General features: G+C 38.9%; 1 protein-coding gene across 4 annotated transcripts in view; it reads right to left on the reverse strand.

Moving 5' to 3' along the window:
- ostm1 (osteoclastogenesis associated transmembrane protein 1) overlaps window positions 1-13,570 on the reverse strand; it is a 53,812-nt gene that overhangs the window by 15,632 nt on the left and 24,610 nt on the right. For 2 of the 4 annotated variants that reach the window (XM_061886503.1, XM_061886502.1), the window contains exons 1-2: window positions 10,305-10,739; window positions 4,944-5,058 (exon numbers count right to left, since the gene is read on the reverse strand). In XM_061886503.1, coding sequence (XP_061742487.1) covers window positions 4,944-5,058; window positions 10,305-10,652 — 463 coding nt within the window. In that variant the 5' untranslated portion in view covers window positions 10,653-10,739. Of the gene's footprint in view, window positions 1-4,943; window positions 5,059-10,304; window positions 10,740-13,570 lie in introns of those variants that run through there. The other 2 variants (XM_061886504.1, XM_061886505.1) reach the window with 1 other exon arrangement.

The following is a 13,570-nucleotide window of genomic DNA, read 5'->3' on the forward strand; positions in this document are numbered from 1 at the left end:
AGTTGTCGATGTAAACAAAGGATAAAGTCCGAAAGGTTTGCTCACTTTCAGTTGACATCCAAAAGTACCAGCGAGCGAAAAGTTAGTTTTCCTTGCTTCAAGTTGTTTCATATGTTTTTGGCGTTTCGCATGTACTTCCAAAGCCTTGAAACCTTGTGATCCATAGTCAATATTATCATGACACCACGTGCACAAAACTTTTCCGGGACGATCGATTTTCCGAATAAAATCGCCAAACAAAATCGTAATTTCCTTCTTCCCAACAGTATCAGTGATTTCCCTTTCCATCCAGTCCCATCGAAACTTATTTTTGACATGTTTATCAATTTCTGTTACTCGTGAAGCATCCTTTCTCTCGAGAACCGACGTCGTTTACATTTGGAAAATGGCAGTAATAACGTCATCATTCATAACAGATGTCCTGATTGGTCACAAGGAACATATCGACCAATCAACTACGGCGTAATATTTTATTACGCCGTAGTTGATTGCTTGACACTTTTTTCCCCCCTGAGATTAAAAAAGACGGAATTCCAACTTTAGACGGAAAAATCACATTCCTGCATTACGTAGGAGAAGCTGTGAGAGCGCAGGATATACTGTGTAAATTACAATGAAAAGTTGACATCCTCTAGGCATCTGTGAAAATATTACAAACAACCGCTTTAAACTAGATTATTTTAATCTAAAACGGTAATACGAACCGTGTGAAGTTTATATCCGTTTCCTGTTATATCCCGGCGCAACCAAGAATGCTAAATGTAAAACCCGTAATTAACCAAATGTTTTGGCAAAATAAGCCTCTAAGATCGTTGGTCCCCCTAAATTCTCCCCAATTGTTTTTGCTACATATGTACTGTAAAATGTTTTAATTCCCGCCGTTGCGGTTTTAAACACACCTTTTCGGACTAGTGGTTATCAAGCCCCCCAATCTTGTCCAAATCTCCCCAAAATTGTCCTATATGTTTGTGCTGCATTTTTTTTGTCTCTTACAATTTTTGAATTATTAACGTTTTGTCCTTCATAACCACTACCCCGCCTTACGTCCGTGTGCAGCTGGGATAGGTTCCAGCACCCCCCGCGACCCCGAAAGGTACAGGCGGTGGGAAATGGATGGATATCTATAACCAGACCCCACCATGAGAAAATCACCTCAAATATGTTCCATTCGTTTGTGCTGATTTTTTTTGTCTATTATAGTTTTTATGTTATCAACATTTTAGTATTTATAAACAGCCCCCCACTTGTAAAAAACTCCCCATTTGTTTTGTTTGTGATACATTTATGCTGCATTTTCTTTGTTTAACGATCATGGCTTTTATGTTATTAATATGTTATTATTCATAACCAGTTCCCTAACCATGCCAAAACATCCCCAACTTGTCTCAGTCGTTTGCGTTAGATTTGTGTGAGTTATGAATCATAAAACATTAATAAAATAAAAACTACAACATTTAGACTAAAAAATTTTGCAGCACAAAATGTTTTTGTCGATTATAGATTTTCTATTAACATTTAAGGGGTTTGGTTATGAATCATTAAATGTTAACATAAAAACTAACATGTTTGCAACAAAAACCAGCACAAATGTGTCACGAACGAATGGGAAAAGTTTGGGGTGATTTTGACAAGGTGGGGTGGGGCCAGATGACATCACTAGACAGAAAATGTATTTAAGAATAACTTAAAAACTGCAACGGCACAAAATAAAAAAAATACAGGAAAAATGAACGGGACAAGTTTGGGGAGATTTTCACAAGGTGGCCTAGGGGGAAAAACTTCACAAAGGTTGTAAGATCATATAAACTTCCGAGGTACAGCATCATCGTAAATGTTTAAGCAGTATGCTTACTTTTGCCACAACAAAAACCTGGCTATAAATTCGTAATGAATAAACCACAACAAGTAAAATAATAATATTAATAATTGCAATAACAATCAATTTAAATGATAGCAATATAAAAAAACAATATAATTTTTTTTTTCCGTTTTAATTGCTTTTAATTCAGATTTTTCCACCACAGAATGTGTCTTTTTTGTGTAAAATGAAATGTAATACAATGTTTATTAATTAAAGCCAAAATACTCACATTAATTGGTGCAATTCATCTTTGGACAATTTTGACCAGTATTTTAGGTCAAAGCCTAATTATTGGGTTAATAGTATCAAGAAGTGCTCTAGGTACATCATGCTTGTGTAAAGTACTTTTTTGCAACCTTTATATTGTCAGACTGGATGTGGCACCGCACTATTATTGTGAAGGGAAGAAGTATGCTGTGCGGTTATTCTCAGCTTGTGGAGTAAAAAAAATGACTCACTCCAGGCTGTTTAAAAAAAATAAAAAATAAAAAAGAGACTCTGAAATTGCAACTGCTGTCATGCTTGTCCATTGATGTTACATCCATGATGTCGTTCACAACAACACAAGCAGATCGGATGCATTGTGGGTGCATGGATTGTTCTTGCTAGCTTTAGCTTCCTAGTTTAGTCACTGTTTCAAGTGACCGTCTCCACATTGTTTAGTTTAGGACGGGGCGGTTGAGTGTGTCGGGGATAACAGAGCGCTATCGGACAAACTATTTTCCCAAACAAATGTTTTTCTCCTCACAATAACAAAATTGCACTTACATTTTGTCAATTTCCATAATATTATTTCACATTTATCAGTGTATCCCGTTTAACTGTTCAAAAATGTGACTCTGTCCAGTGTTGCATGAACACAGAAATCATTTGCCTTACTCGCTGCTGTGTTGGATCCGCTTTGGACTGGACTCTCGCGACTGTGTTGGATCCATTGTGGATTGAACTCTCACAGTATCATGTTAGACCCGCTCGACATCCATTGCTTTCCTCCTCTCTAAGGTTCTCATAGTCATCATTGTCACCGACGTCCCACTGGGTCATTATTGTCACCGATGTCCCACTGGGTGTGAGTTTTCCTTGCCCTTATGTGGGCCTACCGAGGATGTCGTGGTGGTTTGTGCAGCCCTTTGAGACACTAGTGATTTAGGGCTATATAAGTAAACATTGATTGATTGATGATTGATTTTGTTGAGTTTAGTGATAATTGATCAGGCATACTTAAGCGCTGCGTCAAAAATAAAATAGCAACCATGGTGACATCCCCAACTTCTCGTAGACATGCTCTTTTTTCACTCATTCGCTCCTCATCTGGTTTACCTTTATAAGCTCCAAAATTTGTATGCACGTTGCGTGGTCCATTAATCGTGTTTTTTTTTATTATTTTTAGTGCACAGTCATGTTATGCGTCTACCTGTGGCATTTTGCTAACAGCACACATGTACCACTTTATAAATGGGCATTTTAGAAGCAGTCGGGTGCAGCCATAAAGAATCCCACTTTTATGTGCTGCAGATCATGAGGATCTACACTTACTGAGCTCAAAACGCCAAAAAAAGCATACTGCAAGGAGTTTTCACACTTAAATTAGGGTTGGGCAATATATCGATTTACTCGATATATCGCGAATTTGTCTCTGTGCAATATAGAAAACGACTATATCGTGATATACGAGTATACGTTCTCACGCAGTTGCTTTTAGCTGCAGGCATTACACAACAGGCTCTCCTCGCTCTTTCTTGTCTCTCCTTCTCACGGACAGCCAGCGCACCTTCTTACATACGTCACATACTGTCACGCCAAACGTCACATACGTATACACCCACGCGGAGAAGAGATGTAGCAACAGGGGTAACGTTAGCTGTGATGCTAGCTGAGCCGTCCGAGTGGTAATACGAGAGAAAGAAGGTGCGAATCTGGTAACAAATGAAGGATGAATTACAGTAATTCCAAAGAAAAATAGCAGGGAGTCCATCGTCTGGCGGTGGTTTGGCTTCAAGTGGGAATATGTCGATTTAGACGACTTTAATTTGTCAAGTATTGGGCACAAGCGTTGCTACAAAAAGTAGCATTATTGCTAATATGAAGCATCATTTGAAAAGTCACCTGCTAGAGGATGAAGAGTGCTTATTCCGCATGGCAACATCTCCATTCGGTGCCACACGCCCACACCATCAAAATGCCGATGCAAACATTTCCAGATCAAGAAAAAAATAGTGATTTTTTCCAGTTGTGATTTCCCTCTCTGCATGAAAGTTTAAAATGAGCATATATTAATGCAGTATGAACAAGAATGTTTTAATGTAGACACATAGAATCATCATACTGCTGTGATTATATGTATCAAGTGTTAATTCAAGGCTAGGGCAAAATATCGAGATATATATTGTGTATCGTGATATGGCCTAAAAGTATTGCCATATTAAAAAAAGGCCATATCGCCCAGCCCTAACTTAAATATATATTCTAAAAAAAACGTGATTAAAAAATGCCAGCAGACCACAAAATATCAATTGAATTTGTATGTCAGTCCTTTAACACAGCAGCTATGAAATTATAAAATTATGTTGCTGAAATGACAATATGTCATTTTTATTTCGACAAACCATACAATATTGTTCTTCAGTCTTTGCGGCAGAGGCAGTTGGGTGCGCAACTGTCAGTTTGCATGTACCTTTCAGAGTTGCAAAATAGTGCTCGCAAAACAGTCATTTGTCTAAAAATTACATTGCGCGTAGGGTATAATGGCATCTTCTCCCAGTGTTGTGGGTATTTTGCCAATATGTATATTGACGACAAAAAATGGATTGCACGTCTTATTCTGCTCACCTAACTGACAATCAACTTTGCATATTTTTGAGTGTGCTATCAAGTTTGAACGTATTAGAACACGCACAACTTTAGTAAATTAGGTCCTGAGGGCCACTTTTGGCTCACCAAATATACATTCATACTGACCTATTTTCATAATCGTGAGAAGCCATAATCAAAATAAACAATAAAACCTAATTATTGTCCAGTGCTACCTCCAGGTCATACTTTGGCTATCCCTGATAAAAATGAGGTGTTTAAATGTCCTTACGGTCACAGGCTGATTTGCTCCACAGATCCTTCAAGTTGTTGAAGAGCAGATAAACCAGCATTAGACGGTCTCCTCGCAGAAGGCTGTCCCTGCAGCTTTCATTGCCAGGACCCATCTGAGCACAAAACATGCAGTTTAGTCAAGCTTTTTTAAATTTGGGCAACCCTAACATGGGCTTTTTTTTTTTCTTTGTTTAGTTTATTTCCAAATGAACACACTTACAGCATAATACATCCCACAATTTTGTATATTTTCTCTTTACATTGTGTCCAAAAAGGAGTAGGAAGAAGCACAGCTTTAAAGTTTACTGTATTTCCCACTTCAGAGTGTTTACAAATACATACGTTCTTTTACTGACTTCTTTTTAGAGCACAATGACATCAGTGAATGATGAACACAGCCGTTCTTGTAATAGATAATTAAGTCAGTCAGGATAAAAAAATACTGAGATTAAGAATATCCCGTTTTCGATAAGATTGAAGGTGTTTCTCATAATTCTTCTTCTTTGTACTTTGTAAGCACTATTAAACTGGATCATAGCTGTACATTGTTTAACATATTTACTTACACCCATTCCATAATTTAATTCCCCATACTGATATGCTAAAGGTTTTTAGTGTTGTATGAGCATACACATGTTTTAAATTAGTTTTTCCTCTAAGTTTATATTTCTCCTCTTTAGTTGAGAAGAATTGTTGTACATTCTTGGGTCGCAGGTTATAGTTTGCTTTGAACATAATTTTAGCTGTTTGCAATTTTACCAAATCATTGAACGTCAATATTTTTGACTTAATAAATAAACGGTTTGTATGTTCTCTATATCCAACTTTATGGATCAATCTAAATGATTTTTTTTTGTAACAGTTAATGAATGAAGCGCTCATTTGTTATTATTTCCCCAAATTTCTACACAATAACTCTGATATGGTAACACTAGCGAGCAGTAGAGAACATGAAAGGATTTTTGGCCTTGGACAAATGTTTGTTTATTCTTTATTGAGAGGTTGATTGACAACACTAAATTGGCCCTAGTGTGTGAATGTGAGTTTGAATGTTGTCTGTCTGTGTTGGCCCTGTGATGAGGTGGCAACTTGTCCAGGGTGTACACCGCCTTCCACCAGATTGTAGCTGAGATAGGCGCCACCGCCCCCCGCGGCCCCAAAGGGAATAAGCGGTAGAAAATGGATGGATGGAGGGATTATTGAAATGTTTTTTCCACCATATGTTGTATATTTTGTACATGAGAAGTCCAGTTCATAAAAATGCTTCTATAAACATATTTTATTTTACCTTTCAATATCTACTCTGTCTATTTGTATTAGTGTATGATGCTCTTCTCTACTGTTTCGAAATGGCATTATTTTATGGAAGTAGAATTGTCTCACAACAACTTATATATGATATTAACACATATGCATATATTGATAAATATACAAATACAAATGTGATATAGAAATAAATAAATAATTTGTATAAATAAACGCGTGTTTTTAAATATATTTTGGAGATTTGAAAATATATACAAATAAAATGTATAAATATAAAAATGTGACATACAAATAAATCAAAAATTTGTATAAACAAACGTGTATCTGTAAATATATTTTTGAGATTTGAATATAAAATATGCTTGATTTTGTATTTGTATTTGTATTGAATTTGCATATGTGGGTCGCTATTTGGCTTTTGTGTCGATGAGACATTCCTCCCACAAACAAGATGCACAAATAAATGTACTCCTCTGAACAACCAGCAGAGGGCACTGCAGCCAGAGCGGTCTGGGTCACAGAGCATTATATGCATTATATGCAGAATGCAAGGAGTTCTCTGCACAAAAACAATCCACGTCTTTACAGAGAACGCAGAACGGGCCTGAGCTAGCTAACGTTAGCATTGTATTAGCTAATGCTAAGTCATCCAGTTAATCAAAAAGACAGGGCTAGCTGCTTATTTTATTTTATCAATGCTGTTCAATGACCTTGTCCCGATGTAGATATTGATCTGTTAATAGGCTACAGTGCCCTCTGCTGGTTGTTCAGGGGAGTGTGTAGGTCACACTTATTTGTGCATCTGGTTTGTGGGAGGAATGTCTCATGAACACAAAAGCAAAAAAGGATCCACATATGCACATTCAACACAAATAGAAATACAAAATAAAGCATACTTATACTCACATCTCAAAAATATATTTACAAATAAAACGTTTATTTATACAAATTCTTGATTTATTTGTATGTCACATTTTTATGTGTATATATTTTATTTGTTTATATTTTCAAATCTCAAAAATACATTTACAAATACACGTGTATTTATACAAATTATTCATTTATTTGTATATCACATTTCTGCGATGAGGTGGCGACTTGCCCAGGGTGTACCCCACCCTCCGCCCGATTGTAGCTGAGATAGGCACCAGCGCCCCCCGCGATCCCAAAGGGACAAGCGGTGGAAAAATGGATGGATGGATGGATGGTATATTACATTTGTATTTGTATATTTACTAATGTATACATGTGTATTAAAATCATATTGATATAGATGAGACTGAATGTTCTCCCTGTGACTGCGTGGGTTCCCTCCGGGTACTCCGGCTTCCTCCCACCTCCAAAGACATGCACCAGGGGATAGGTTGATTGGCAACACTAAAAATTGGCCTTAGTGTGTGAAAGTGAGTGTGAATGTTGTCTGTCTATCTGTGCTGGCCCTGTGATGAGGTGGCGACTTGTCCAGGGTGTACGCCGCCTTCCGCCCAAATGCAGCTGAGAAAGACTGCAGCACCCCTCTGCCCCCCAAAGGACCCCAAAAGGGACAAGCGGTAGAAAATGGATGGCCGGATGGAGATTCAAGGATAGTCTGTTTTTTTTTCAAACCATCTTTTTTAATTTGTTCATTTCTTATGTTATTATTTATTTGTATTAGGGTCTGTGTGTTCTCTCTTGAACAAAAAGCAGTTGTGTCGTCTGCAAATAAAACTAACTTTAAAGGCCTACTGAAACCCACTACTACCGAGCACACAGTCCGATAGTTTATATATCAATGATGAAATATTAACATTGCAACACATGCCAATACGGCCTTTTTAGTTTACTAAATTGCAATTTTGAATTTCCCGCGAGTTTCTTGTTGAAAACGTTGCGGAATGATGACGCACACGCGTGACGTCACGGACTGTAAGGAAATATTAGCGCTGCACCAAACACGGCTAAAAGTCGTCTCTGTTCATGCCGTAATTACACAGTATTTTGGACACCTATGTTGCTTAATCTTTTGCAATTTGTTCTTTTAATAATGGAGACTATAAAGAACAATGATGTTGGTGGAAAGCGGTGGATTGCACCGAGACACAGCCGGTGTTTCTTTGTTTGTGGTGAAGCTTTAACACAGAGCGGTCAAGCGAACATGTTTTCTCTACGTCAACCAGCATGTTTTTGGATGGGGAAATTGTGATATATTTCTTACCAGAGAAATCATTGGATTATTCGTCGTCCTGCAGCAGCTGTTTAAAAGGCAGCTGTGAGCTTGGCTCCTCAGCTTCGCTCTGAGACACTGCGTGTTCACCGCAGCCATCTGACCTTGAGGTATGTCTTTACAATCTTTAAAATCTCACTAAAACACTATTAAAACAATAAGCAGATAAGGGATCTTCCAAAATTATCCTAGTAAATGTGTCTAATTACATCTGAAACGCTCACACTGCCGCCGCCCTAGCCGTCCCTTTTTTTTTCTTTCTAGTCCTTCACTATCAAAATCCTAATTCACAAATCTTTCATCTTCGCTCAAATTAATGGGGAAATTGTCGCTTTCTCGGTCCAAATTGCTCTTACTGCTGGTGGCTCCCATTATAAACAATGTGAATATGTGTGGAGCCCTGCAACTCCTGACGTCACACGCACATACTTCCGGTAAAGGCAGGGCTTTTCTATTAGCGACCAAAAGTTGCGAACTTTATCGTCGATGTTCTCTACTAAATCCTTTCAGCAAAAATATGGCAATATCGCGAAATGATCAAGTATGACACATAGAATGAACCTGCTGTTCCCGTTTAAATAAGAACATCTCATTTCAGTAGGCCTTTAAAGGCCTACTGAAATGAGATGTTCTTATTTAAGGGCCTACTGAAACCCACTACTACCCACCACGCAGTCTGATAGTTTATATATCAATGATGAAACATTAAAATTGCAACACATGCCAATACGGCCTTTTTAGTTTACTAAATTGCAATTTTAAATTTCCCGGGAGTTTTTTCTTCAAAACATCACGTAATGATGACGTGTACGCTTGACGTCACGGGCTGTTAAGGAATATGAGCACTGCGCGCACACACAGCTAAAAGTCGTCTGCTTTAACTGCATAATTACACAGTATTTTGGAGATTTGTGTTGCTGAATCCTTTGCAATTTGTTCAATTAATATTGGAGAAGTCAAAGTAGAAAGATGGAGTTGGGAAGCTTTAGCCTTTAGCCACACAAACACACGGTGATTCCTTGTTTAAAATTCACGGAGGTGAAACGTTACTATGGATCACAGCGAACATGGATCCCAACCGAATGTCAACCAGCAGGTTTTGGTGAGAAAATTGTGGTAAAAAGTCGCTTCTTACTGGATATCAGCTGAGCTTGTGCCGCCCATACAGCTGCCGTCGACTTCCCTGAGACACTATGCGTCAACACACCCGTGGACGTACACCTCCGACTATCAGGTACTGTTAAACTCACTAAAAAACTAGCAACACAATAGAAAGATAAGGGATTTCCCAAAATTATCCTAGTAAATGTGTCTAAAAACATCAGAATCCGTCCCAATGCAATTGCGTTTATTTTTTTTTTCTAGTCCGTCGCTATCAATATCCTCAAACACGAATCTTTCATCCTCGCTCAAAATAATGGGGAAATTCTTGTTTTCTCGGTCCGAATAGCTGTTTTTGTTGGAGGCCCTTATTAAAATCAATTCGAATATGTGAGGAGCCATCAACATGTGACGTCATCGTCTGCGACTTCCGGTAGAGGCAGGGCTTTTCTCTTAGCACCGAAAGTTGCGAACTTTATCATCGGTGTTCTCTACTAAATCCTTTCAGCAAAAATATGGCAATACCGCGAAATGATCAAGTATGACACCTAGAATGGACCTGCTATCCCCGTTTAAATAAGAAAATCTCATTTCAGTAGGCCTTTAAGTCCTTTGTAACTTTACAAATGTCGTTTATATAAAAATTAAACAATCTTGGTGCCAGTATTGATCCCTGAGGTTCTGCGGTACAGAGTGCTGAGATGAACTACAGTCCATGAATGCCCCACAAGGAGGAAGTTAACAGCACGAGGCTGGTGAGTCATGACATTCGTGTTGTTGTTTCGCTACCTGGTCGGAGGAGATGTTCGTGTAGGTTTCCACCAGGCTGCCATAGCTGGCAAAACAGTTCTGGCACACTTTAACCGGCCGTGCCGACGGAACCAGGCAGTTGACATAGGCGACATACCGCTCGCCGAAGATGCGGAGCAGCTGGCTGCAGTAGTCGCTGATCTCCAAGTCGCCTGGGAAAGCAGACAACCGCAGGGAGGCGGGGGGGTCCACTCGCGCGGGCTTAAAAACGGGATAATTTACCACAGTCGGGGTGGAAGGTGTGACGTTGGCGTCCTCGCTTGACGCGGCAGCATAAATATAAAATAAAAAACAGGCTAAAAGTGTATTTTGTTGCGAAAGAGGCATGCTTGGCAGCTCGGTGCGACTGCTTTAATGAGTTCCCACCAGAGAACCCATGACTTCCGTGTTTGGCAAGGAGGTGGATCATGTGATGGCTCCTAATCTCGCGAGACTTCAGACAGCCGACTGAATTCAAAGTACCGCACAGTCTTGTGCTATATCCGGGGTCGGCAACCTTTACCACTCAAAGAGCCATTTTGACCTGTTTCACAAAATAAAGAAGACAATGGGAGCCACAAAACTATTTTGAAATTTAAAAAGAAATAATACAGCATAAAGACTTTTTTTTTTTGCTTTGTGCTATGTGTAAACCAGGGGTGTTAAACCCCCGGCCCGCGACTTTTACATGATTTCCGCTTGACAGTGTTGTAAGCATTTCACCAATCTCGCGCACTTTGCAAATTATACGTCATTTCCATTGTGCGCAAGCAATTTGAATATCGCAAGACGAGATTTTGATGGATGGTTTAGTCAGTAACCCTACATTATTATATTTTATAAATAGTAAACCAAGTTGTGGTAGTAGTTTAGTCAGTAGTTTAGTCGTGGATATACACTGCATAGTGGTTAGGGTTAGGGTTGGACTGATTTGAGGGCAATACTCAGTTATCAATCAATCAATCAATCAATCAATTCCTTTATTGCCATTGTCATAAATAACACTTACTGTAAGTCATACATGTCAACGAGATTTCGTTTGAGCTTTGTCCAGCGGCATAGAAACTGCATTGATGTGCAGGTTGACCATAGTTAACAGTTCATTTGTAGTTATATTGTCCCGACTACAAATGAATACATTTACAGAAGTATTCAATAAATTATTTTGACACCAAAAACATGTATTTGTGCCCATTGATTTGTAAATTTGCTCCACACATTATTCAAATATATATATGGAAGCAATTTGCAAAAAGATTGCACATTGTAAAAAATTGCTCACATTGGTATTGTGCCTACAACAACAGCATTATACTTGTCAACCCTCCCGAATTTCCCGGGAGGTTCCCGAATTTTTCTAAGCAACCATTCTCGCGAAAATCTGCTTATGCTCACTCAGATAACAATAGTAAGGGCGTGCTATGAAGCCACTGTCTTTGACGATTTCCACAACATGTACAAACAGCTTGCCCGCCCAGCAATATGTTGTATGCGGCTTCCACAGAAGGGCGTACACAACTGCAAGGCATAGTCGTTCAACAGCCATACAGGCCACACTGAAGGTTGTGATATAAACAACTTTAACACTCTTACTAATATGCGCCACACTGTGAACCCACACCAAACAAGAATGAGAAACACATTTGGGGAGAACCTCCTCACAGTAACACAACATAAACGCAACACAACAAATACCCAGAATCCTTTGTATCCATGACTCTCCCTGACTATATTATACACCCCCGGACCCCCAACCCCGCCTACCTCAATTGATGCCCGAAATGTGTTTGTCAATCTTGTTTGGTGTGGGTTCACAGTGTGGTGCATATTAGTAAGAGTGTTAAAGTTATTTATATTACAAACTTCAGTGTACCCTGTATGGCTGTTGATCAAGTATGCCTTGCAATCTCGTACATGTGACGATAGAAGCAGCGAAATGCATGCATCCGGCCGGCACGTAGATAGCATGGTGTAAAGGCGGGCGCGATGACATGTTGTAGAGGACGTTAAAAGTAAAGCCATGACGCCACGCTCTCAATATTGTAGTCTTAGTGAAAATCGGAGAATGTTAGTCCCGAGTGATGTCCGGGCGAGGCACCAAAATCCGGAAACCCCCCGAAATAATCGCGGGGGTCGGCGATTATGCAGCTGAGCCACATCAGAGTGGGCAAAGAGCCGCATGCGGCTCCGGAGTCGCGGGTTACCGACCCCTATTTGCTGATCGCCGCTCGAATAGTGTGGTCATTGTGTTTATGCTATTTTTGCAGTCGTTTGTCAATACATGGAAATATATTGTCTGGATTAAAGAGCTAAATGAAAAATACACAGCATGTCTTTTGATTGATTGATTGAAACTTTTATTTGTAGATTGTACAGTACAGTGCAGTGCTCAAATGGGGGTATGGGAACCCTTGGGGGTGCTTGAAGGCATGCCAAGGGGTACGTGAGATTTGTTTTATATATATTCTAAAAATAGCAACAATTCAAAAATATTTTATTAGTAAATTAATTGAATAATACTTCAATAAAATATGAATGTAAGTTCATAAACTGTGAAAAGAAATGCAACAATGCAATATTAATTTTTGTGGACATGTGCCATAAATATTTATGTTAAAGATTTCTGTTTTTGTGAAGAAATGTTTAGAATTAAGTTCATGAATCCAGATGGATCTCTATTACAATCCCCAAGGCGGGCACTTTAAGTTGATGATTACTTCTGTGTGTAGGAAATCTTTATTTATAATTGAATCTCACTTGTTTATTTTTCAACAAGTTTTTAGTTATTTTTATATCCTTTTTTCCAAATAGTGCAAGAAAGACCACTACAAATGAGCACTATTTTGCACTGTTATACAATTTAATAAATCAGAAACTGATGACATAGTGCTGTATTTTACTTCTTTATCTCTTTTTTTAACCAAAAATGCTTGGCTCTGATTAGGGAACACTTGAATTAAAAAAATGTTCACAGGTGGTACATCACTGAAAAAGCTAAGTTGCGAACCACTGCAGTACAGTACATATTCCGTACAATTGACCACTAAATAGTAACACCCGAGTAAGTTTTTCAACTTGTTTAAGTTGTGGTCCACATAAATCAATTCATTGTGCCAGCAAGTGTTATTTGACCTTTTGGTGAGTTACTTAAAATCTGTCGGTGGATTACTATTATATCACCTGTTGTGGGGCGGCATAGCTCGGTTGGTAGAGTGGCCGTGCCAGCAACTTGAGGGTTGCAGGTTCGATTCCCGCTTGTGCCATCC

This window comes from Nerophis ophidion, linkage group LG24, assembly GCF_033978795.1.
Source record: "Nerophis ophidion isolate RoL-2023_Sa linkage group LG24, RoL_Noph_v1.0, whole genome shotgun sequence".
Lineage (NCBI taxonomy): Eukaryota > Metazoa > Chordata > Actinopteri > Syngnathiformes > Syngnathidae > Nerophis > Nerophis ophidion.